The following is a 24,850-nucleotide window of genomic DNA, read 5'->3' as shown; positions in this document are numbered from 1 at the left end:
CACTAGACGAATGTTCGAGTTGTATTTTGGACTGAGTAATAAAAACAGGCGTGACTCAAGTCTTGACAGCGGCGTGCGCCACAAAATTTGCAATTCAAGGGCGCTTCAGGTGCACAGCCTCAGTCCACCCTAGTCAAACCAAGTTCCAGTCCATACGTAGACTGCGAAGTGAACACGCCTACCTGCGCAAGAGGGGACCGATGGCCTGGTGCTTTTGTACTGCAAGTCACCAGTGGGCACAATATCTTCAACATGTTCGTCAGCTCATGCAGGACTATACTCGGGCTAAAAGTGATAAGTGATTGATCACCCTTGCCCAGCTGAGTTCGGAGACTTCAATCTTGAATTTCGTCGGAGGCTGACCTGGCCTGAAACGGATCCATGTTCTGTATTTAATTCTCAATGGTGAGTAGTCTACCTCCTTTCATCACTCCCCAGTCGATCATAGTGTCATGTCCATAACGGACGTTGCCCGCCGTCTTATCCTTACAGTGATCAGTCTTATTGCGTTTATGACATCCAAAATCCTCAGTTACGCCGTCGAGTGCCAGTGGAGGCGGGACGTCAGCCCTGGGAACGCTGTCGGGGTCAAGTCCTTGACAGAAACACAGTACAAGGCCAGCGATACTTATGAACTACTACACTTGTATTAAACTTTGACCATTCCTCGAACAGTTCGCCAATCTCATCAACCAAGGGGAATTTTACGAGAGGATCGTATTTTACCACTCATCGAAATGGCATGTGTACCAGAAAGGGCGATATACAGGATTTCTGACAGTCTTCCCGGTATGTCGTTGAACCTTTTGTCTTTCGTTGCACGTTTCTGAGACCTTCTTTTTTTACTTCTAGGCAAGTGAATCTCATTGCGTTGATCTATACGTGTCGAAGAGCCTGAGATTCTTCGGGAAAATTATTGGTGTTCTCGGCTTGGTATGCTCACGTCATTATGTTCCTTGGCGCACTACCACGATCTATGAGCAGCCGCGTTATCCACCGAGAGTGCCCGGAATGAGGCTAATCAAATATGCGCCTCTGTTTCCACGTTTGGCTTCCCAGCTGCCCTGGAGCTCTCGTCATCTTGAAAATGTTTCGAGCGCATGCAAAGACACCCTAAGGAGAAGAGAGTATGTCAAGGTACTTGCAAAAAGTATAATCAGGCGCAAAGTGAAAGAATCGCAAGTACGCCACGGTAGCATCAGTCCGTCATACCATCCGGTCCCAACTCCGAATAGCCAGAAAGCACACGACCTCCGCAAAGCTCTCGTGAAGACACTAGGAGCTAGCGCATTGAAGAGGGAGTCACTCGTGACCAAGGAGAAAGAAGCACCCCACACTCCGAAGGAAATCCGTTTGGAGCGTCGCATGCGTTTGGCCCTTGGAGAGAATCTATCGATCAAGAACCTTGCTTCCGCTGCTATTGCGAGAAAGGCGCCTGCATCTCCTCTGCCCGACCGTTCGCCATCTCGAATCCATTCTCTACAGCCGAAGACACGTTATCAGAACCAGAAGTCGAGTCGTCACAGTCTTCATGAGGCAGCGGCCGCCTCGTTCACACTGTTCGTGAACCTCGGCCCGGAATCGGAAGACGCTGTTCCAGGTTCCTATCACGCTGTAGTCTCTCTGTAAATGTCATATGCCTTCAAGCCTTGAGCTTATCTGCGAATGAACCTGCAAGTTGAACAAATGAATGAATTTTTATTTGGCCATCTACGCTCACATAAGCTCAGGTACTTCAGTACCTCGGTCCTCGATGCGTCGTTGAGGCTAATTGCCAAAGCCAGAAATAGCATTGATTCATCAGCCAAATCACGAGGACGACCAGGGCGTACCGCATCAGCCGATTTCGCAGTCCGCTACAAACCCCTAATCTCCGGCTTCAAAGCTCTGGCCAAGCTTCGTGGTGTGAGCACGCGAGCAGCCTTGAAACTATCTTATCGATTCCTTGTCAGTCGGCATTCATCCAAGCTGGTAGGGCATTCCAGACAAAATAGTACTACTTGTGGTTTTTTTAGCAGTGTACGAGATATTACACAATCATACTTAGTACGTACGTTTTAAATTTGTAATCGGACAGTCGTGTCAACAATTTTGATGGGGCTTACCAGTCACCTCCGGGTCCGTATAAGTATAGCCCATTATTTATATCAGTCAGCTTCGCCATCGATAGTTATTGTCGCACCTTATGGCGTCTTGTCGGGACGTTGAAGGATGGTGCATCGTATCAAAGCTTCGTGAACTTGATTTCACTCTTTGCTTTGAGGAAGGCGTCATTTTGACATCTCTTCTGGCTTTACTGCTACTGTCGGCAACATGCAGAATTTGGGCCTTGAGATATCTTCCGTCTCGTGATATCTCGCGGAAAAGTCGATGGATATTATGGGCGAAACTGGTGCGTTCCAATAGCTTTATGTGTCTACCTGGAACCAACTTGGTGGGCAGATTTTGTTGGGATTGGCCATTGTTGCGTCCTGCTTCAACCTCTTCATCGTATTGTCACTCAAGAGAACAGTATCGGTCGTGTGGCCTTACATCCTCGAACCACTCGCGCTGCTTGCGTCTTGGATACTCACTCGACTGAACCATCGTCGGACACGGTCATCATCAACCATCCTCTTACTATTTTGGCCTTGTTACACCGTCGGCCTCGCAATATGGACTAGATCGTTCGTGCAGGACGAAGTTCCGAAGGGACTTTTCATAGTTCTTTCGAAATGGGCTGTCGAACTTTTCTCTCTCCCGGCATACGCGCTGGAGTGTGTCTCTCCTGATGATTCGGTCCAGGATAATACAGAGAGCCCAATAGTCACGGCAAATGTATACAGTATCTGGTCATTTGCGTGGTTGACGCCATTGATGGAGAAAGGTTCGAAAGAGTTCATCACAGAAAACGACTTGCCTGCTTTGCTTCCCCGTGACGAGTCAGTGAATCTCGGAAACGATCTAGAGAGCGCTCTAGGAAAACAGTGAGTGCAATTTTGATAAAACGGGTTTGCTTTGTCCGACCAAGTTGCAGCTCGTCCGTATGGCTCGCATTGTTCCTGTCTTATGGTGGCCCGTATGCGGGTGCTGCATCCTTGAAAATCTTGCAGGATATTCTTGCATTCCTGCAACCTCAACTTCTCCGATGGCTCCTGGCATACATCTCGAACTATCAGAGCACTAAAGGCGCGGGTAACCTCCTTGTTGGTCCGAGCCCACTCGAGGGATATGTCGTTGCTATCATCATGTTTGTGGCATCTATGGCGCAGAGCGTTGTTCTCCACCAGGTAACCCGGCCAATGTGATCGTGTTCACGACACTGACCAATACAAACAGTACTTCCAAATCTGTTTCGAGACAGGCATGCGTGTTCGCGCGGGCTTGGTGACTGCTATCTACAAAAAGTCTCTCGTGCTTTCTAGCGATGAGCGAGGGAGTCGGGCATCTGGAGATATTGTCAACTTGATGTCCGTCGATGCGAGTAGACTACAGGACCTATGCACCTATGGTCTGATTGCGATCTCTGGACCATTCCAGGTAAGGCAGATTATACTCTATAATAACCAGGCTCACACTATCGTCAGATTACACTGGCTTTTGTATCATTGTACAACCTTCTCGGATGGTCAGCTTTTGTCGGAGTTGCGATCATGATCATATCTATTCCGCTAAATACGTCAATTGCACGGATGCTAAAGAAGATGCAGGAGCAACAAATGAAGAACCGCGATCGCCGAACGAGGCTAATGAGTGAGCTTCTGGCCAATATTAAAAGGTACGTCAGCCTCGTGTACGCAGAGAATTTCATCAACGATCGTTATTCCAGCATCAAGCTTTATGCATGGGAATATGCATTCATCCGCCGCGTTCTGCATGTGCGCAATGATTTGGAGCTGAAGATGTTGAAGAAAATTGGTATCGTAACGGTAAGCATTGGTTTCAAGACAGAGTAGCCCGTATTCATCCTTGCGCATCTATCAGGCTCTCAATACGACGCTTTGGGGAGGCATTCCTTGTGTGTCCCCCTACCTTTGACTTGTTGCTTACAACTAACAAACAAATCTCTCAGTAATCGTGGCGTTTAGTTCTTTTGCCACCGCATCTGTGTTCTCGTCGCGACCACTCACGGCTGACGTCATCTTCCCTGCGATCTCACTGTTTATGCTTCTCCAGTTCCCACTTGCTATGGTGAGTGATAATTGCATCGCAACTTCAACAATCGTTGACTGTGTCACAGTTTAGTCAAGTCACGTCGAATATCATCGAGGCACTTGTTTCCGTCAAACGTCTGTCAGGTTTCCTGCACGCTGAGGAGCTGCAACAAAATGCCCTCGTGAAGGTGCAGAAAAGCAGTCTGAACATTGGTGACGAGGTCGGCAATTCTCTAACTGCTCATGATCGTTTTCACATTTGTGACAGGTCCTTTCAATCAAAGGTGGCGAGTTCCAGTGGAACAAACAAGATATTTCAGCTGCTCTGGAAGATATAAACTTGACGGTGCATAAGGGGGAACTAGTGGGTGTACTTGGTCGTGTGGGCAGCGGGAAGAGTAGCTTGTTGTCAGCGATTATCGGGGACATGCGAAAGACAGAGGGTGAGGTGGCTTTGTTCGGCAATGTAGCTTATGCCGCTCAGAATCCTTGGTGCGTCGCATATGCGGCATTTTCTAGCATGTTCACTCACAAGCGAATAGGATTCTTTCTGCGTCGGTTAGAGAAAATATACTTTTCTCACACGAGTACGATGAGGTGTTCTATAACCTTGTTATCGAAGGTGTGTACATGATTAATTGTGTTAGATTGGACTGACCCTTTTCTACAGCTTGTGCTTTGAAGCCCGACTTAGAGCTTCTCCCACAGGGTGATCTGACGGAGGTCGGCGAAAAGGGTATGTTTCTGACTATCCCTTTGGCGACCCAATAATGTTTATGGTGTCCGTTCTATAGGCATTACTGTAAGTACTTCGGGATAGTAACATCAGCCAAAGGCAAATGATCTCTCAGCTCAGCGGTGGCCAACGTGCTCGTGTCGCGCTTGCTCGTGCGATCTATGCTCGTGCAGATCTGTAAGTATCTTCTGTTCACACATAGTATGGTGCTGACGCATGCGTCCTCCAGGGTTCTCCTTGATGATGTTTTAGCTGCTGTCGATTCCCATGTTGCCCGACATGTCTTTGGTGAATAAGAGCATTCGGTCTCAGACTGACTTCTTTCTAATGATACCATGTAACAGATCATGTCATCGGTCCTCAAGGCTTACTCGCAACCAAAGCGCGTGTTCTTGTCACTAACAGCATCGCGTACCTCAAGTATTTCGATCAACTTGTTTACCTGCGCCGCGGTATTATCTTGGAGAGTGGCTCATACGATGAGTTGATGTTGAATCCGGATAGTGAAGTGCGCAAGCTTGTGTGCGTGTATTTCGATTCATGATGTTCGACGCAATCTAATTTAGTTATGACAGTCACGGTCATGCCACGAGCGGTTCCAACTCTGGAATGACCACACCTGGACGGTCCAGCGGCATGACCACTCCCACTACAAGCGAGGGAGACATGCAAGCCACCCTCGTTGGAGGACTTGAATCTGTATCAGAGAAGGTATCGCGTAGAGAAAGTTTCACAAAAGCTGTCCTCGCTACGCCGCCCAAGCTGCGCGACGCGTCTTCCGATGGTATCACGAAAGAGCACAGTGAACAGGGCCGCGTCAAGATGGAAGTGTACTCGCAGTACCTCCGAGCAGCATCGAAAAAAGGATTCCTGTTCTTTGTACTTGCTACGGTTCTGCAGCAGATGGTATCTGTCATATCGACCGTAATGCTCAGGCTCTGGGGCGAGCATAACCGCGAGATGGGTGCCAACGCGGGATTGACCGACAAGTATTTCCTGGGATATGGTTTGTCCAATTTGATAGCCATTTTCTTAGGCGCATGTGCTGCGCTTCTGATTTGGGTTTTCTGCTCGCTTCGGAGCTCAAAGCACCTTCATGATTCGGTAAGTATTGCGTTCCAAGTATAGATGAAGTGTTTTTCATTTATTTTTCAGATGCTGCATTCGGTCATGCGTGCGCCCCTCAGCTTTTTTGAGACAACGCCAACGGGACGGTGCGTCAGATCACTAAACTGTGGAATGATTTCTGAGTTCGAACAATCTCTTGTTGCAGTATCTTGAACTTGTTTTCTCGTGATACATATGTTGTCGATCAAATCCTGGCGCGAGTGATCCAAAATATGATACGCACAAGCGCAGTCTGCGCTTCTATTTTATTGGTCATCGGGTTCAGCTTCCCGCCCTTCTTGATCGCCGTCGTTCCTCTGGCATGGTTCTACTACAAGATCACCGTGTATGAATGGCTTTGTACTTCTTCCAGAATGATCCTGATATCATCAATAGGTATTATCTCGCGACTTCACGCGAACTCAAGCGTCTGGATGCGGTGTCCCGCTCGCCTATCTTTGCGTGGTTCTCGGAATCCTTGGCTGGAATTTCCACTATCCGGGCTTATGACCAACAAGCCGTTTTCATTGCGAACAATGCTCGCCGCATTGATCGCAACCAGTTGTGCTACCTTCCTAGTACTTCCGTCAACCGATGGCTTGCAGTAAGATTGGAGTTTGTTGGAGCAGTGATTATCTTCGTCACGGCTGTCTTGGCTGTCTCTGCCGTTATGACCAGCAACGTTGATGCAGGATTGGTCGGTCTAGTTCTGTCATATGCTTTGAACACAACAGGTTCACTGGTGAGTGGCTTTCTCTCTGTCCCGAGGTGTTGGTAACTAAATGACCGCAGAACTGGTTTGTCCGCTCCGCAAGTGAAGTAGAACAGAATGTGGTCAGCGTCGAGCGTATCGTCCACTACGCCAAAGACCTTGAACCAGAAGCTCCTTATGAGATCCCTGAGAATAAGCCCACCTCTGAGTGGCCCACAGCTGGGGAAGTTGAATTCCGGTGAGTTCGTATCACTGTATGCACGAAATTGTATTGAACTTGTTTGATTCAGGGACTACTCAGCACGGTATCGGCCCGGGCTTGATCTAGTCCTCAAGGATATTTCCATGACCATAGTCAGTCATTCCGCCAGGTTTCTCGCATATGTACGCTGACTCGAGATGTTCTAGAAACCGAAAGAGAACATCGGAATATGTGGCCGGACTGGGGCAGGGAAATCATCGGTAAGATATTTCCTTTTTTTTGTTGGACTGTGACGATACTTTTGCAGCTTCTTCTTACCCTCTTCCGGATCATCGAGCCTGCATCTGGAGCTATTTTCATTGACGAAGTAGACATTACCAAACTTGGCCTACATGACTGTGCGTATTCTTTGAGTTGTCCGTTTGGACACTCCTTAATCAAACCAACAATAGTGCGGTCCGCGATATCCATTGTTCCTCAAAACCCAGATTTGTTTGAGGGCACATTACGAGAGAACATTGACCCTGTTGGCGAGCATCAGGATGTTGATATATGGACTGCTTTGGAACATGTCCGTCTTTGAAATATGTTTGCACTTCTGATGCTTACCAACGACGCTTCTATAGGCCCATCTGAAGGCATATGTCGATTCACTCCCTGGGGGACTAGATGCTCCTGTTCAGGAGGCCGGATCATCGCTTTCAGCAGGTCAGAGACAACTCTTGTGTTTCGCGAGGGCGCTCTTGCGCAAGGTACGAGCGTCTCTTTTGGCTGATTGTAAGTTTTCATGACCGACACTCCCTAGACTAAAGTGCTCGTCCTCGACGAAGGTATGTATGAGCGGTATCTTGTTCCTCTACAAGGCTAATATGCATGATTCCCTAGCAACATCTGCAGTTGATCTAGATACCGACCGAGCGATTCAAGAAATCATCCGGGGTCCAATCTTCCGTGATGTGACCATTCTAACTATTGCGTATGTGACATGTCCGACATCATCGATGATTAGTACCAATCATGATTCTATAGGCACCGCTTGAACACGATCATGGAGTCTGATAGGATTCTGGTTCTAGATGCTGGAAGGGTAAGCATACTCCAAGGACATTCATTCATAATTTGTTGTTGATTGGCCAATTTAGATTGCAGAATTTGATACTCCAAAGAAGCTGCTGGAGAACAAGAGTTCTATCTTCCGTTCTATGGCGATGGAGGCTGGCCTAGTTCAGGTCCAGCTTGATGATGCAGAAGTGAACGCACAGGAGTGAATATACCTAATCATGCACAACATTTCTTCAAGGGTCTTGTTCAGAAATATGACGTTATAGCTATGTAGATATTGCCATGTTCTTACTCTGAATCTTATGTTTCGCTGTCAGCTATTCAATATTCAATTGTGAGACTCGATAATGCAGTTGGGGTGCCCCGATACTCGCCTTGCGATGTACCGCAGAAGCATCAGATGAAACCTGGGCGTCTTTGCTACTACCCAATGCCTGGGAAGAAATGGAAGAGGTTGAAAGTGGAAAAGTTATTTCTGCCACTGCCAATAGTGAAATCGGCATGCGCTATGAGAGAGAAAGAGTAGAAGTTCGAGGCACATAGTAAAGTCACAATCTTCTATTAGTAATTTCCTTCAATGGCAGTGCAGCGCATGCATGTATATGTACTGCGGAACGAACAACATCTTCCGAAACCGGAGTGTGGACCTTCACCATCATCGCTTCACCTCGTACTTTTCCCAGCCAACTTCTTCCAGCTTCTCAACCTTTGCGATAACTTCGCTCTCTAATCCTCTTAGATACGCATCAATGTCTGCGAACAAGTGAGGTATACCAGCCCCGAGAATCCGCACAGCTAGCAATCCAGCATTCATACCGCCGTTAATTGCAACCGTCGCTACAGGTATACCTCGCTGTGGTGACACTCAGACGTCAACGAATCACATAAAGACTCAAAGACCCTTACTGGCATTTGCACGATACTATGCAACGAATCAACACCATCAAGAGAGCTTCCTTTCACAGGAACTCCAATGACAGGAAGCGCAGTCATGGCAGCAACCATGCCAGGAAGATGTGCTGCACCACCTGCTCCAGCAATGATCGTCCTCAAACCCCTTGAGCTCGCTGACCTTGCGTATTCGACGAGGCGATCTGGTGTGCGATGTGCAGAGACAATGGTGAGTTCATAGGGAATTTTGAACCGATCCAGAATACGAGCAGCCGGCAACATTACGGGAAGGTCGGAATCGGAGCCCATGATCACACCAACGAGCGGGTATTTGTGGGAAAAGCCGCTGCCTTGTGCGGGGGTTTCTGGGGTGTATAGAGCAAGTTCTTCTTCGGTACTCCCTGACGGCAATGCCTTTAACAGTGGTCGCAGGCGAGAGCGGACCTCTGAATCTGAGTTGCCCACGACGGTGACGTGTCCCATTTTACGTCCTTTGCGACACTCCGATTTGCCATACAGATGGACCGCACAACCGTCTATCTTGATACACTCAGATGCGAAATTCGTGACTTCTGCCATGTTGGATGAAGCGCCAATGATATTCAGCATTGCAGCTGAAGACACCTTTAGTGACGTGGAACCAAGCGGGAGTGATAGTATGGCGCGCAGATGATTTTCGTACTGGGAGGTTTCGCAAGCCTCTATGGTATAATGTCCAGAATTATGTGGCCGAGGGGCAATTTCGTTGATATAGATAGAGCCTGACAGAATCCGCAGGTTAGACTGGTTCGCACAATCCAGGAGAAACTATCTTCTACCGTCTTCCATGAGAAACATTTCGACTCCAAAAACACCAGCGCCCTGGAAGGTCTTGACTGCGGCTTCGGCTATGCTCTGTGCGCGAATTGCAATATGTGGATCGCGACTCCGCAAGGGGGCAAAAACCAAATGACAAATGTTGTCTTTGTGAACGGTCTCCACAGCGGGATATGAGCGAACCTCCCCTGTTGTGGAGCGCACTACCATGACAGCGATCTCCTTCACGAATGGCACCCACTTCTCGGCATACAAGGGACGATTCCCGAGGGCAGAGATAGCTTCTTCCGCTTGAGCAATATCCCGAACAACAAAATTTCCCCGCCCATCATACGCCAACGTGCGACTTTTGAGCATGAATGGCAAACCGAATTTTTCCGCGGTTTGCTGTATTGATGTGACATTGGATTCGATACAGAGAAACTCTGACACAGGACATTGGTGACTCTGGAGGTGCTGTTTCTGTATCAATTTGTCTTGAATAGTCTTCACCGTAGACGGACTGGGATGAATGACAGCTCCGGGCACTGACTGGATCTCTTCAAGTATGTTTGTATCGACGTGCTCAATCTCAACAGTTAGGATGTCGACCTTGCTGGCCAGCGCCTTGATTTTTTCTGGGTCTACGAAAGATCCATCGATGTGAGCAAGATGGGGAGATCGCGGGGACACAATCTGCTTTGCTGGACTATTTTCTCCGACGTCAAGGAATACTATATTGACGTTGAGCAGAGCCGCCGAAGCGGCTAGCATTCGCCCGAGCTGACCTCCGCCTAGAACAAGCAAGTCAGAGGAAACGATAAAAAGCTAGAGACATAGTCTGATAGATATCATGAGCGCTTAAATCGAGAAAATTCAACGCTGTGAGCTCACGCGCACCAAGAACCCCGACGACCTTGTCACTCATCGTGTTTAAAGTCGATTCGCGTAGATCGTGCGCGTAAAGAAGTGAAAGATCTGCAAAGATATGATCAATATTATGTAATCGCAACTTTGTAAGTAGTACGCTGAAATTTATTGATCTTTCTCAAGCTCGACAGATGGGCCCACCAGCACCAAAACCTGCTGCTCGCAGGAGGAACAGGAAACGTAAAAGACGCGCCGTATCTTCCGGTTCTTCCTCTTCGTCTGATGATTCATCTTCGGATGAATCCACGCAATCCACATCTCAAAAGCCGGTACCTCTCCCAACCAAACAACCTGAATCCGACACGAGTTCGTCGTCTGAATCTACATCCTCAGATAGCGACTCCGAGTCAGATGATGATGACGCTCGTACATCCATGGTAAAAGAACAAATGCAGACCGACGGTCTGAAAGTTCCTAAACAAAAAGACGTCCCTCCACAAAGGTCACCTTCACCCTCCCTGCCCAGTGCTGAAATACCATCTTTTCTACCGCCAAATCCGTCTGCGGATTACGAGGCGCGTGAAAAAGCCATGAAAGATAAATTCAGGAAGTTCTGGATGTCATCCCTTGCAGAAGGATTCAAGGAAGACCTTGAGGAAATACGGAAGGTTAGCAGATGATTATTTCAGACATGAGTCAATCATCATGAATGACTTTTACAGGAGCCAAATTTGGGACCCTCCAAGCTAGCACTGCTTATTGATTCGCTCGCAGCTGGGGCAGATATTTTTACGTCATCTGCGTCCGCCAGCGGGACAGACATGAATGAAGTAGATGTTGTCATGGGTGAATGATACAGAGTTCGTGGTTATCCAATCCTCTTTTCTGCATGTAACCATGAACTGCACAGTCCATTAGTGGTGTAAGACCACTGACGCGTGCTATGGGTCATTCGGGGTTCTATCGCGGCAAACATATTGAATGATCTTGACACGTTCCGCATGTTAGAGCCTCCCGGTAAATTTGGGACACCGTCAATATTGCAAGTATCCCGTCTGCATCTCGAACAGAGACATCAGATGTAGTCCGTTATACATAGACGACGAGGAGCTTTTGCAGTTAGTAATATCTTAGGGAGCGAGGCACCCCGACTTTGTTACGATCTATAGGTTGATGCACGTACAATGTGCGATACCCATTGATAAAGACGAGTCCGAAATTTAAATATCAGTCCACAAGTTTTTTTTTCGGTTGCTATTCCGCTCATGTTCCCGTCATTCGACTTGCTAGAAGACTCAAGATGGAAGAGTCAATACATGCAGCTGCAATGAAATCATAAATATTAAATCGCAAATATATACACCAACAGCTAACAGATTGCATCAATAATTAACGAGCGCTAATGACGTATTGAAGGTATTCATCTAATGTCTATCCAAGTGTATCAGCACGAAACATTTTGTTCGATCAGCGACAAATCTCCTACCTTATCCATTTCATCAAGTTGTTGGAAAGCACCCGCGTATATCTCTTGAATATCTGGGTGTAGAGTCGTCATATCTATTGGTTTTCCAAATAGTGACTCGTCCACTGGGTGTACAGAGGTTTGAGGCACCCTGGGTGCTGCACTAGCAATTTCAATGATCGCCATCATATGCGAGAGACCGAAGTCATCTTTGGGAATGTACGGTCGCTTGGGAATTTGCGGTTTGGGGGTGGTGTTGATACGCGGCGTTTCAGGGGGGCTGATGAGCTGTCCAGTGGGGGTGGTATACATCGATACTTCTGACATGACAGAAGCGATCGACGATTGACGAATAGGGCGAGGAGCATTTGTTCCTTGTTTCGATGACGGGGTAGTAGATCGGGTGCGGCTGTGTCGGCCATCTGCTGCAGTAGGCGTCGGTGTCCGAGATATGTCAGACACTGGTGATGCAACGCGTCGAGCTCCAGTGACACTACTCGCAAGCGGTGTGGGAGTCCTGCCGTCAGAACCAGAAGGGGGAGTCACGGCGTCATCGACGGAATATTCTGAGGGTGCAGAGCCAGAACCACCAGAGGGAAGACCGTCAGACTGACTCGAAGCCGCAACGACATATTGAGCGTGAAGTCGACCATCTTTGATTTTGTTCAGTACACGATCAATCTTCTCGTTCATGCCTTCTTTATTGCGCCCGAGGACGCCTTCTAGCAGGTCGTTCTTTTGTGCCGAGTTGCCTTCGCAAAACTCTTGCTCGACAATGTCACTGATATCAAACGACTCGCCGTCTTGCACGTATGAATAGCGCATCTTGTCTCCAGCGTCATACCTGGAGCTGCGGATCATGGCGTTTCCGGGTAGAAGAACATCCACGCCACGCAGGGAGTTCATCTGGGCCGAAAGAATGGCCTTCTGATTCGCTCGCGATGCGGCGCGCTGTGCTGCAATGATCTCTTGTCTTGACAGCTGCCTCGGTTTAACTTCCTCGGTACCCGAAGTCTGATTATCAGAGCTGAGACTAGAGCCAGAAACTGAATCACGGTAATGTTGAAGGGCGATTTCATCAAGGGGCGCGGACATGCGATGACGAGACGATGATGTTCGATAGGAGATTGCTCGGCGGAGAATGAAGACAGGATCATCGACATGAATATCATCTATGCTTCCAAGCAGTTGAGCAGAATCGATAGATCTGCGCTTGCCTTCTTGAGCTCGGCGGAAACTGGGAGGACGAGTGTATGCATCGGTAACTTTACTTGAAGGCGATAGTTCTCGTTCTGGACCAACGAAGTCAGCACTCAAATCCATTTATGCCAAGTGTATGTGTATTCTTACCTTGCCCTCCAACGTCAGCTGTGAGACCATATCGGACTTTGCTGGTACTCCGCCTCTTCGTCATCTTATCTTCAACTTCGTCACCACCATCAACGACACCTTCCAAGATGCCGAAACGCTCAAGTCCCAGTTCAATTACTTCAGCAACAGTGACATTCTTGGGGAAGGTGAAGACTTTTCGGCGCTGACCCTGTGATATACCAGAAGAAATTGATGATGTAGAATGGGTTCTATCACGTAGCGTGTTCTTGAATACGATAGCTTCTGTGACTGGGTCGAAGACCATATCATCGGGCAGGTCCTCGGGATGGATAACAAGTTGCAACGTGAAGCGGTACGAGGGAGAGCTGAAACGATCAGGAGTCACGTTGACACTGCTCACCGAGGTATTTAGACCCTCGGCTACATCATGAGACGTATTAGCCTGCACTGTCTCATCACCTTCTTCTGTCGTGGCGCTGTCATCTGCACCATCACGACGTCTGTTGAGGTAGAATTTGACAACGGAGTCGTCACTGAAGTCGTTCATGGATAACTTCTTTATGGCGGGATGCATGGAGAGGTTGCTTGAGATGGAGCTAATACTGCCCACACTGCTCCGCTTGACTTTTGGTAATTCCATGGCGGCCTCTACAAGCGACTCGAAGACTCCGAGAGGCTTTTCTTCCGGAAGCAGATCTGCAGATGAACCCTCGACCTGTTTGATAGTGAGGTAGTAATCTGCTCCGTCCTCGCCAGCGGGGAGACGGAAGCGTTGAATGGCTTGACGAATGAGGTCGGCTGAAGTAGTAGATGCGTTGAGAAGAACAGTCTTGAAAGTCGCCTCGGTCTGCAAGTGTTGGCCTGCAAACACACGGATGACGCTGAGCTCAGGTACACCAACACCTTGTCCGTCGGCAGTGGGCGAAAGAACGAGGGAGCCGGGTCGTGGTCTAGAGGAGGGCAAGCCCAGCCCAAGCCCAGCGGCAGAGGTGGCAGAGGTATTATATGAACTCGAGCTTGATAACACAGCGGAAGCAGATTGTAATCCGTATGAAGGCGCTTCCGGTGGCGATGACGGCGAACGATTGAGATATTGCTGATACAGTGCCTGTTGTTGCTGATCCCGCTGGCGTAGCTGTGACGCATGCTGCGACACCTGAGCCTGTACTTGTTGTGGCGGTGTCTGAGGCGTCTGCTGTGACTGAAGTCTCGTTGGCGTCCTCGAATCGTTTGGCGTGCGAAGAACTTGCTGTTGTTGTTGCATGGCTGATGCAGTGACAGGGGACATCGGAGGTTCAGATGCGGGTCCGTGAAGGTTGCTGGAGGACCGTCCTGATTCTTGAGACCCGCGGGTTTCATTGGAAGCCGTTTCGATGGAATTTTTATCCTTGCCTTTATCCTTCTTGCGGCCAAAGAGTCCGAATACACCTCCTTTCTTTTTCTCCTTTTTCTCCTTTGCTTCATCATCTGTCGTGTCGCGTTGCTCTTTGCGAAGCTTACCAGACGCCTGCACAGGCTTCTGGACTGGGGTATTCGAGATGGGCTGTAGAGACTTGTTCTTGAGCTTCTTTTTCGAAGCTTCCTCGAGAACTTCAATTTCCTCGCGGGTGCGTTGCCGCTCGACCTCTTGCTTCTGCATGATTGCGCTCGGAAGAAGGGGGCCGCTCGGTGCTGAAGCTTGTTTGACTGGCTCATCACGAGCAATTGAAGGCGTCACGGAGAGTTTTCTTGTTTCGGTTACTTCGGCGGGATCAATGCTCTTACTAGATGAGGGCGGTGAAGACGAACGGACATCAACAGTGATACAATCGCGTGAAGATTGATGGCGCAAAGCTTGTTGAGCAAGTGCCTGTTGTTCCTCCTGCTGCCTCTGTTCGGTTATTATTATCTCTGGCTGCTGTTGTACCTGGCTTTGCGCCTGTTGTCTCTCAGGTGTACCGCTAGGTCGCAGAGTATCAGGCGCCACAAGCATCTGTTGCTCTATCTTCTTCTGCGCGTTTTGTGCTTGCATGTCCTCTGCAACGCTATCATCCCAGCTCATTCCGTCATCCGGCTCCATCTGCATGCCCATAGAATCCTGCTGCTCATCGCGGCCCATCTGACCTTGGCGCTGTCGAACAAGCATGTCTTCTGCAAGGTCTGGGTCTTCTTCCTCATATGCACCGTCATCCCACTCTATGTCTTCCTCTTCTTCCTCTTCCTCATGCCAGACAGCAGGCGGATATCGGTGTACAGACCGTGCAGTTGTAAACGTGACACCTTTGCCTTGCCCAGCACCTGTGGGTGGAAAACCAGGGGTAGGAGAAGGAGAGTGGTGCGAGCCAGCGCGAGAAGAAAGATTGTTCCGCACGCGTTCGACGTCTTCTTGGAGTTCTTGTGGTGTCGCGTGTGCAAGCTGAGAAGGAAAGTCACGAGTTTGAAATTGTTGGATGGTGCAGGACTCACGTCCACATTCCTGTGCTTGTTCAACCTGGCCAAGCGTTCAAAAGGCGTCTCAATATTCTCTGCAGGAATATATCCGACGTCCTGTGTCTTGAGCACACGAACAAGCCACCAATAACTGTTACTGTCGTCCATAAGGAATAAGCTATCGCCTTTTACAACGCTGGCTTGACCTTCGACGGTCGCAGCGAAGCTGTGCAGCGAGTAGACCAAATCAAAGTCGATAGATTCATTTGGAATAGAAAGTGAAGACGAACGGTCGTCGTCTTCGTCCATATATTCTATCTCGCGCTCTTCGCCATCAGAGTCATCTTCTAGAACAGAATGCTCTTCATCAGAAGCGCCTGCATAGGTATTGGTTGCATCTGCATGGGCGTGCATATGTGCAGATGCTGTAGGGTCGTCGGCCATAATTTGGTCACGAAGGTCGAAAGTGTCCTGGCGCTTCGGTGAACGTCGTTGGTGGTCTTGTGTTTGCATATTGTACGTGATTATTTAACGAAATATTGGCCTGAGAGGATGAAGATTCTATAAGAGTACAATCCAAGAAAGCTGTCAAAACATGAGAAACGAAAGGCGGTCGGTGTGCAGGTAAGAAGAAACAAGTTTTGCAGGCGACAAAGGAATGCCAATAATGATGGTGTTCGATTCAGACGCGTGTTCAGCGTTGTCCTGGTGAACGTTGATGGCGTTGAACTACTTTAGTGGCTGTGCAAATTTTCTATTCCCAGAGTCAACTTCGCTGTTGCATGACTCTATCATTAATACTCACAGCTAATAGTAGTAGTAACTACTACTGGTGGGATCACTGCTGCAACAAACCGTGATTTACACAGGTACTAAGCCTACTGATACTCATCCTCGTGGCTGCGGAATTTACGAGACGAAGCTTATGCCGATTCCGGCTCACAGATGGATGGGTCGTTGAATCACTGAAATACAAAGAGTGGCTGAGAGCACAGGGTGTATCATGAGGCATGCGTTAGTTCCTATCAGATCGAGATGCTCATCATTTTCTTTCGACTTAGCTGTTCTGTGGAGTCCATCTAGCAACCAACAATGATGGTGAGTCTGTGTGTACAATCAAGTTATACCACGCACATGCATGTAACAAATACTTGTTCATGCAGCCACAACGTCCTTATAATATACGAGGATCCTACCATACGTGAATGGGGTACAAAAACCTCGGAGAAGGTCGGTGATCCCTGGACGGGCCACACTAACCGAATCAATGCTATTGCCATTCATCCGAGTCCTGCTGGCACACTCGTCGCATCCGCATCTAGTGACAACCATATTCATCTCTGGCGGCTATCAGATCCACAAACCGGTGCCACCTCCATGCACTCTATCCCACGCGATGCATCACTTTCTCCGTGGACGGCAATCACATCTTCAGCGGAGGTGAATATAACATCTCGGAGTGGACAGTACCTCAAGGTATACATCCAAAGGTATGTTTCTGTCTCTGACTCATATACCACAAATCGAGTATGCTTCTTGCAGACTATGGCCACCACAACAGTCCGCGATGCATGCATAGATGGAGACTTATCTACTGACGAAGAACTACACATGCAAGATATCAACAGCGATGCGAACAACCATACTCCCTACGTCCATCGCTCAAAGGCATGTTTCCATCATTGACTCATATATACCACAATTCGAGCATGTTTTGTGCAGATCCTAGCCATCACACCCGCCCGTATTGCATGTGTAAACGGTGACTTATCTACCGCCGAAGACCTACTCACCCAAGATATCAACACCAATCCAAACGACCATACTTCCTACGCCCATCGTTCATTTGTTATGGGGCGAAAACATCACTGGGACCGCGCCCTTCTGGATGCAATCAAGGTGAGAATAATCGCCGCCTTATACAGGGCTAACTCGACGGTGACATAGTCCATCAGGATTCAACCCTCATTGACGGGCTATATCTCCAAGGGTATTGCCCTCTGTGGAAAAGGCCGCGTCCTGGATGCGAGGGCAGCATTTGATGTTGCATCCATGTACACAGACCAGGATTCAGAAATCACTCATTTTCTGCTATTGATCAAGGTATGGTATGTTACATTTGCCTCGTATACTCTTTCCCTCATCGCGTATTTCAGGCCATCGCGCTCTTCAATGCAGAGCAACATGACGAGGCAAGCCTGCTTCTCAAAGAGCTCGCTGCCGGTTGTCCGAATACTGATACTCTCGCATGTGATATCGTGCAAGTAAGTATCATCCATGCTTGGTCATCAACCCTCATCTTTACAACTTGGACATTAGGCATATCTACACGTTCAATTCGGAATCAAGGCCTTGGATAGCGCACGCCACGACGAAGCTGCCGACCATTTCACTGCCGCCCTCGACTCCCGCGATTCATCATCGAAATCGAACATTCATGAAATATATGAGGATTTAGTGGTGGTACGTCAAGATGATGCATGTATAACACTTCTCATAACTGAATCCCTTGTCCAGCTCTTTGGCTGGGACCTGAAATCGTTGTGGCAAAAGGAAGGCACACCATAAACGGTGTAATGCACTCCTTCGGGCGGGTAAACTCCAAGAGGCCATGAAATCATACCAACACATGATGACTTCAAGAGACGAAATTACAAATGCCGACTGCCTCGATTGGTCCAACGGCGAGTCTAGAGCCCGTAATGCCGCGCAGGCAACAATACTCACCTGTACTCCTCTCAGATTTCAAACAGGAATGCAGCACACTCTGCCCTGCCAACGGAGAGGCTGCCTTCGCTGCAAGCGATTACGATAAGGCTATCGACCTACACTCCATGGCGGTTGACCTGGATTTTGCATCCGATATCTTCTTTGCGAGTTGCAGCGAGGCAAAGTTAAGTAAAATGCTATGGGAGGATGCGCTCCTCGACACGCAAAAGGTGCGATGGCATTTACGTTTTCGTACCCCATGCTGACTTCGGCGCTGCATAGGTCATTGAACTCAATCCTTCGTCTCACATTGGATACCTGTTGACGCACACAGCGCTGCATGGTGCCCGATGCTACGATGAAGCCATCGAGGTTTTCATGTTGTCCAAGTTGGACGATGCTCCAGAAGCTCAGATACGAGGTAAGCCATGGAACACTCCTGTATCGTCTCGAAAAGCCTATCTCGTTCTGCAGATCTGCGTCAGCAGTACGTCCGTCCATCTGAAGTAGAAGACGCTATTCAAAGAGTAGTTGGGATTGAACTCAGCAACGCCCCCCTTCGTCTGCTCAACACCTCTACGGGTCTTTTGTGCGACAGAGCAGCACAGCTTAACTTCTTCAAAACAAGTACAGACTACAAGGAGCTTTTGTCATTTATGACGAAGCGTTCGGATCTCCAAATGGAGCACATCAAGGAAGTAGTAGCGATGCACTTCCGTTGCGTCATGCTATCACATAACTGGGCGGAAACGGAGGCGCTACTGCACGACATCCAGGACAAAATTGTGTACGAGCTGGATGGACTTGGTCCTACCGCAAAACTGCAGTCGTTCTGCAAAATCGCTCGTGATGCGGGGTATCTCTGGGCGTGGATGGACGCATGCTGCATCGATAAGAGCAACAACATGGAGTGTCAAGACTCTGTCAACTCCATGTTCATCTGGTACCGCCGTTCAGCGCTCACCATCGTCTACCTATCCGATGTCTCTCCTTCATCCCCACCCGGGGCATTGGTAAGGAGTGTTTGGAACGAGCGAGGATGGACCCTTCAAGAATTAATCGCTTCGAAAGTCGTTATATTTTATCAGAAGGATTGGTCGTTATATCTCGACGATCACTCTCCTAATCACAAAGAGTCCCCAGCAATCATGAAGGAGTTGGAGAGTGCGACAGGAATAGGTGCTCGGGCCCTGATCTCTTTTCGTCCAGGGATGAGAGGCGCTCGAGAGAAACTGCAATGGGCATCGAAACGTGTCACCACGATGCAGGAAGACATTGCGTACTCGTTGTTTGGTATCTTCGGCATCTACCTACCCGCGATCTATGGTGAGAAGAAGCAAAATGCGCTCGGACGGCTCCTGCAGGAGATTGTGGCTAGATCGGGCGATATCACTTCCCTGGACTGGGTCGGACAATCGTCCGAGTTCAATAGTTGCCTTCCAGCCGACATTATCTCGTATGCAGCCCCGCCATGCGCCCCGCCATCGTTGTCTGAAGATGAGATTCAGACAGCGGTCTCATCGTTGCGAAACATTGTGGCTATGAATTTAGCTTCGAAGGTGTATGACCTGCTCGAGAATATGAATGCTCCCGTCTTCGCAAACTGCAGACTCCGTCTTCCTTGCATCGCATTCCGTGTCACGGAAGTTAAACGGAGGCGGGGTCTTGCTGCTACGTATGGAGTGAAAGCAGATGGGCTTCGGGACTTGCTGATCACCACGGACGAGACCCTAATTCAATTCTCGCGTGCAAGGCCCACTCAGCAGACGTTCTTTCTTATCCGTCCATGGGATCGTGGTCTCCTTGGGCTGGCTGATTTTGCAGAGCAGCTCACCTTTTCGGACGAAGGGGAGAGCGTAGGGGATTGGTCCGAGTCCGAGCCTGGACCAGACGACACTGACGAGCCATCCAGCGACTCACCTGGAGAAGATGAATTGCCAATTGACCCGGAAGCTCACTCACGATCATTGCGTTTGATGGTTCGCCTTGGGCAGGCTTTCAGCGCACTTTTGGTAGCGCAGCAACGCGTTGGAGAATACAAGAGGGTCGCTTCGGACCACAATATCATTGCGCAGGTCAAAGACACGGCTTCGATTGACGTTATGAACATTAGGACCCTAGACATATTGTAGCTGTATGGTTTTTCTTAACAGGGATCTCCGAGCAGTTTGCGTATGCACCTTGAGTCGACGATCACATCATAGATCATACACACCCTGTAAATAACATCATATAACTTGCAAATACAAAATCTCAAAATTTGACATGCATACGGGGTTGAGTGCCTGCGGACTTAGTTAACATAGGCGTTCCGATCACCGTCAGACGTGAATTACAGTAATAGATGTTACACTACGTTCGCCGTCGTCTTTTCCTCCTCATTCTCTATTGCAAATAGCGCTCGAATGTCTGAATCTCTCCAGTCTGAGGGACCTCGACCTCGATGAAAAGCAGTGATGCGGACTCGCGCGTTTGAAAGTGTCTCGGTGGTCGTTAGTATATCTCTCAAACCCCGCACATTCTCTCTTCGCTAGGACTATTATATATTTGTCTCCAATAGATGTGCGTATGTCAAAATTCTATTTAGTTTACAACGAGCTCACAAAAGATTTAGTACTATCTTCGTTTAGGTACTTGTCACATAGTAAAACTAGTTCTATCAAAGATACTGAGATTACTATCTTTGTTTAGCGTCCCTCCCGCTTTTCATACATCACGCCAGACTATGCCCCCTGCGACTAGATGCAGAATCGTCGTGGGACGAGCGAGAGGATAGACGTTGAAACCGCTGAGGGCCATGCGAACGCAAGTAGCGCAGCAAAGGACCAAACAGATCACACAAAACGCGCAGAGGGAACCGCATATTGCATAGACGCAAGACAAAACGCATATCATAACACCCATTACATAGATGACAACACAGTAGACACAAAAAACGCCAGTAGGATACCGTTAACACGAGAGAGAACACAAGGAAGGAAGATCAGTGATTGTTCATCAGAAAAAATGCAAAGGACTAACCTTTAAGTCGAAATCATGGTCAATGCGCACACGCTCTGCGTGATAGATGCGATCGAAACACCGAGAAATCTCCGTCTCATCGAGAATGGAAATGTTCCAGGCTCCAGCCGGTTGCAAAATGGCCTGATGCCAAGCTCGGCGTTGCTCCTCTTGATACACGAGAAGGGCCCGCTGCTCGAATTGATTGTCCGATGTCCAGTAGTGGTGCAGCATCAGCCCCCCGAAAAATTGTGCCAACATGCGAACGCGTGAAGCAACCCAGCCTCGCTGTTCAAGCGAGGCAATGAAACGAGGAACAGCCCTCGAGAAGTCGAGGGGAGTGAGGAGATGGTCTGCGATGACACCGGCTGCGGTACAGACAGTGGAGCCGTCTGCTGCGGCAGCGGGTAACATGGTGTCATCGTCGAAGGTGTGAAAGGCTGAACGAGCATTTGAAAGACCTTTGTTAGTCCAGTAATACAGCTCGACAAACTGGGCTTTGTCGAGCTTGCGCAAGGCATAGTCCGCAACAAGGATGGATTCGGCTGCACGAGTGGGACGAGGACGATCAGGAATGGGGATGTGGTGGATCCAGTTCTTCTTCCTCTCTTCTTCGGTAAAGAGAGCATCTTGGACTTTTTGAGCCGCGAGACGCTGGGCTTCATCTTCAGTGAGGAGACGCTGCTGTTCGGCGACATCTCGGGCGTCAGAGTCTAGCTGGCGCTGCCACTGTTTAGTGAGAACCGTGTTGGTGGCTAGCCAGATAGTGCGAAGCATGGCAGCCGCTTGAGCGTCGTCGATGGTGGGACTCAGGAGAGGTGCACGACTGGTATTGAAAATGACAGAGGTAAAATCTGGACATTGCGCCAGGGTAGGGTCCGCAAGTAACCGAGTCATGACCGAAGTGAGGAATACCAAGTACGACGAGTGTTTTATTTAAGATTTAGCTTCGATGAAGAGCTAAGGTTGCTGAGACGAGGCTTTTCGAATGGGAGGCGCTAACGCCAAGATGGTGGTAGCGAGAAGGAAGATTCGAAATCAACAAGCTTATTTGGTCCCCACATATAGACTCAATTTTATGATATGCGCCGAACACGTGAAAATCACTTCTAGTATTGCACTGGAATGTATCCCCAGCCTTCGAGATCTGAGCCTTCCCAGCTGTCCACGTTCAAGCCCACTCGTGATATTAACGTTTATGATCTCTCCGCGGATGAAGCCAGTACCACGGGCTTGCAAAACGAGACTTCGGTGCTTTCCATCGACCAGGAGGAGACACTCGCGCTTCTAGGGATATTTACTCTTACGGTTTTGAAGGGATCTGTTTCTATACTCGGTGTAACGTTATCCGCCTCAAAGACAGTTCACCATGTGTTCGCCCCTCGTTCTGCTCCGATCCCCATTTTGCAATGCGCCTCATCGAACGTACACACCGACTTAAACATATATCCTCTTCCTCCTCGCGTGAGACAGAATCACGGCGGAGCTGTAGTGGCAATTCGATCGCTCGATACGGGAGTGGAGGGTCTCGGACGTGTATGTCGCGTCTTTGATGGAGTTTTCGAACCTTCGCGTTGGCACCGGAGCTCGGCAGAAGTTATACGGCCTGGCGTGCACTTGGTACGTGTGCTGTATTTGAATGTATGTAAAGTATTGTTTATCCTATCATACAGATGACGCACAGCGACAGGGATGTGCTACCGTTCGTATTGCCAGAATCGTGGAGTATTGCCCTGAGCGCGGCAGAGACGCCACCATCTCCCATACCACTCCCCGTTTATGTTGTCAAGGGTCCGAAAAAGTCCGGAAAGAGTACATTTGCTCGGACGCTCTTGAACAGGCTTCTAACAAGGTATGTTTGGAATTCAATACATATGAACATCGCTAACAGTACTTTATAGATTTCAGCGCGTCGCATATCTTGAATGCGACGTAGGGCAGTCCGAATTTACACCTGGGGGGTTGGTCGCCTTAAATATCATAGACAAACCGGTATTCGGTGAGTGATCACTTCATCAACCTATTAGCGCCCCTCAAATATCTTGGTATTTTAGGCCCGCCTTTTACACATCCCAGTCTTCCATACCGAGCGCACTACGTTGGAGCGACTTCACCACGGTGCAGTCCGGCACACTATCTTGCGGCCGTTCAAGCGCTCCTCGAAACGTACAAGTTCGAGATTCAAACTTCGATGCCTGATGACGAGTCGATCGACACGCGGGTCACCGACATTATTCCCCTGGTGGTCAATACAATGGGGTGGACGAAGGGTCTTGGGGCTGACCTAAATTCCAAGATCGAAGAACTCACCGAGGCTACTCATGTATTTGAGGTCGTCGGTCCAGAAGAGAAAGGTTGGCCAACGGCCTCATCAGCCTGTGACATTCTCCAGTCTGCACCGACCAAGGCGCTCCAGCATACTCTCGAAGCAATATCACCAAATTTAGCAAATGCGCATTTTAATGCCGTCGACCAGCGCAACTTGAACATCCTGTCTTATTTCTATGCTATCTTTCCATCTATTACATCGATGTCGTTTCCATATCCATCCGCTCCTCTTCGTCAAATGACAGCAACCAAATGGGAGACCTCTCATCCTCTCTGTGCCCAGTATCCGTACGAGGTGGACTGGAGTCGGGCATTTGACCAAGTCATCCTTATTGGTGCAGGCTACGAGGACGTGATTCCCTCTGAGATCTCCAACGTCTTAAATGGCGCGATCGTTGGTCTTGTCGAATGCGAACCTGGAACCGAAGATCCAGTGTATCTAGACCCGTCTGGCGCCCGAGAATTGCCATACGTCCAAGCCAGACATCCGCCCGTACCCTCGACCTCCACTTGCCATGGCCTCGCTCTCATTCGTGCCATCTCGCCTAGCTCATCGCACATGCATATACTCACCCCGGTTTCGCCCGCTATCCTTGCACGCTGTCGGGTGATCGTCAAGGGTGAGCTAGAGCTGCCTATCTGGGGAATGCTGGATTTCACGGACGCAAATGAAGGGGTCGCAGGTGTGGAGAAGGGCCGCGTGCCATATTTGCAGTGGGGTAAGAGTGAAGGCTTGGGCGGCGAGCGTAGGAGGGTGAGGAGAAATCTCATGCGAAAAGCCCAGATGTGAGGTAAACAAACAAAGGTATATTACACTCATTTCCGAAAGTCTTGACTCACGTGTTTGTGGCGGTTCAAAAATAGTGAAAATGCTGAAAATTCATTTAAATCAGTTTCGAGTTTTGTAGGCCTCTGAATGGCTTCAAAGTTCAAACACACCATCTCGCACCTATTTCCTACTCAGACTCGCTATGGTCAACCAGAGGATCAGTCCTGACCGAAAAAATGAGCTTTGTACCTGCATTTGGAGGAAGGATGGGAAATCGAGCACATATAGTTGCTCTTGGTGTATTGGCAAAAAGTATAGAGCGGTGGGAGG

The 24,850-nt window shown here is 48.9% G+C and overlaps 9 protein-coding genes across 9 annotated transcripts; 5 read left to right on the top strand and 4 right to left on the bottom strand.

The window, feature by feature from the left end:
• The first annotated feature begins 128 nt into the window (after nucleotides 1–128).
• Nucleotides 129–2,106, top strand: F5147DRAFT_723238 (uncharacterized protein). The gene is made up of 7 exons (XM_041438967.1): nucleotides 129–405; nucleotides 493–617; nucleotides 676–789; nucleotides 853–1,659; nucleotides 1,721–1,767; nucleotides 1,833–1,996; nucleotides 2,055–2,106. Exons 2-4 carry the CDS (start codon nucleotides 513–515, stop codon nucleotides 1,627–1,629), a joined length of 996 nt encoding a protein of 331 aa, XP_041286602.1. The 5' UTR covers nucleotides 129–405; nucleotides 493–512; the 3' UTR covers nucleotides 1,630–1,659; nucleotides 1,721–1,767; nucleotides 1,833–1,996; nucleotides 2,055–2,106.
• A 59-nt stretch (nucleotides 2,107–2,165) lies between these two features.
• F5147DRAFT_723224 (P-loop containing nucleoside triphosphate hydrolase protein) lies at nucleotides 2,166–8,281 on the top strand. Its single transcript, XM_041438966.1, has 30 exons — nucleotides 2,166–2,392; nucleotides 2,443–2,966; nucleotides 3,017–3,269; nucleotides 3,319–3,519; nucleotides 3,567–3,757; nucleotides 3,809–3,908; nucleotides 3,964–3,997; nucleotides 4,052–4,170; nucleotides 4,220–4,354; nucleotides 4,402–4,625; nucleotides 4,676–4,755; nucleotides 4,804–4,869; nucleotides 4,928–4,935; nucleotides 4,985–5,046; nucleotides 5,099–5,157; nucleotides 5,214–5,391; nucleotides 5,445–5,973; nucleotides 6,025–6,083; nucleotides 6,143–6,322; nucleotides 6,373–6,718; nucleotides 6,769–6,926; nucleotides 6,979–7,042; nucleotides 7,097–7,150; nucleotides 7,198–7,288; nucleotides 7,343–7,461; nucleotides 7,517–7,642; nucleotides 7,696–7,720; nucleotides 7,776–7,866; nucleotides 7,920–7,977; nucleotides 8,033–8,281. The coding sequence occupies exons 1-30, from the start codon at nucleotides 2,186–2,188 to the stop codon at nucleotides 8,156–8,158; spliced, it is 4,467 nt and encodes a 1,488-aa protein (XP_041286601.1). The 5' UTR covers nucleotides 2,166–2,185; the 3' UTR covers nucleotides 8,159–8,281.
• Nucleotides 8,282–8,421: 140 nt separating this feature from the next.
• On the bottom strand, nucleotides 8,422–10,613 carry F5147DRAFT_723221 (uncharacterized protein). The gene is made up of 4 exons (XM_041438965.1): nucleotides 10,539–10,613; nucleotides 9,662–10,432; nucleotides 8,859–9,604; nucleotides 8,422–8,805 (listed from the first exon to the last, which is right to left on the bottom strand). Exons 1-4 carry the CDS (start codon nucleotides 10,564–10,566, stop codon nucleotides 8,608–8,610), a joined length of 1,743 nt encoding a protein of 580 aa, XP_041286600.1. The 5' UTR covers nucleotides 10,567–10,613; the 3' UTR covers nucleotides 8,422–8,607.
• A 344-nt stretch (nucleotides 10,614–10,957) lies between these two features.
• On the top strand, nucleotides 10,958–11,362 carry F5147DRAFT_586189 (uncharacterized protein; the record flags this gene model as incomplete). The annotated part of the gene is made up of 2 exons (XM_041431911.1): nucleotides 10,958–11,176; nucleotides 11,231–11,362. The coding sequence occupies 2 exons, from the start codon at nucleotides 10,958–10,960 to the stop codon at nucleotides 11,360–11,362; spliced, it is 351 nt and encodes a 116-aa protein (XP_041286599.1).
• A 482-nt stretch (nucleotides 11,363–11,844) lies between these two features.
• On the bottom strand, nucleotides 11,845–16,405 carry F5147DRAFT_723213 (uncharacterized protein). Its single transcript, XM_041438964.1, has 4 exons — nucleotides 15,751–16,405; nucleotides 13,324–15,700; nucleotides 11,995–13,265; nucleotides 11,845–11,939 (listed from the first exon to the last, which is right to left on the bottom strand). The coding sequence occupies exons 1-4, from the start codon at nucleotides 16,225–16,227 to the stop codon at nucleotides 11,898–11,900; spliced, it is 4,167 nt and encodes a 1,388-aa protein (XP_041286598.1). The 5' UTR covers nucleotides 16,228–16,405; the 3' UTR covers nucleotides 11,845–11,897.
• A 115-nt stretch (nucleotides 16,406–16,520) lies between these two features.
• Nucleotides 16,521–17,085, bottom strand: F5147DRAFT_723212 (uncharacterized protein). Its single transcript, XM_041438963.1, has 3 exons — nucleotides 16,878–17,085; nucleotides 16,776–16,812; nucleotides 16,521–16,722 (listed from the first exon to the last, which is right to left on the bottom strand). Exons 1-3 carry the CDS (start codon nucleotides 16,992–16,994, stop codon nucleotides 16,553–16,555), a joined length of 324 nt encoding a protein of 107 aa, XP_041286597.1. The 5' UTR covers nucleotides 16,995–17,085; the 3' UTR covers nucleotides 16,521–16,552.
• Nucleotides 17,086–20,152: 3,067 nt separating this feature from the next.
• Nucleotides 20,153–20,568, top strand: F5147DRAFT_723192 (uncharacterized protein; the record flags this gene model as incomplete). Its single annotated transcript, XM_041438962.1, has 1 exon — nucleotides 20,153–20,568. A coding segment is annotated over one exon (162 nt), but the record flags the coding sequence as incomplete, so codon positions are not given.
• Nucleotides 20,569–20,982: 414 nt separating this feature from the next.
• On the bottom strand, nucleotides 20,983–22,449 carry F5147DRAFT_723188 (uncharacterized protein). The gene has a single exon (XM_041438961.1). The coding sequence runs from the start codon at nucleotides 22,318–22,320 to the stop codon at nucleotides 21,421–21,423; it is 900 nt and encodes a 299-aa protein (XP_041286595.1). The 5' UTR covers nucleotides 22,321–22,449; the 3' UTR covers nucleotides 20,983–21,420.
• A 99-nt stretch (nucleotides 22,450–22,548) lies between these two features.
• On the top strand, nucleotides 22,549–24,541 carry F5147DRAFT_779911 (uncharacterized protein; the record flags this gene model as incomplete). The annotated part of the gene is made up of 4 exons (XM_041442377.1): nucleotides 22,549–23,043; nucleotides 23,097–23,275; nucleotides 23,325–23,422; nucleotides 23,478–24,541. The coding sequence occupies 4 exons, from the start codon at nucleotides 22,549–22,551 to the stop codon at nucleotides 24,539–24,541; spliced, it is 1,836 nt and encodes a 611-aa protein (XP_041286594.1).
• Between the last annotated feature and the right edge of the window lie 309 nt (nucleotides 24,542–24,850).

This window comes from Suillus discolor (genome assembly GCF_016758755.1).
Source record: "Suillus discolor strain FC423 chromosome Unknown F5147scaffold_95, whole genome shotgun sequence".
NCBI classification, from domain to species: Eukaryota; Fungi; Basidiomycota; class Agaricomycetes; order Boletales; family Suillaceae; genus Suillus; species Suillus discolor.
This window is presented reverse-complemented; position numbering and strand designations above follow the sequence as displayed.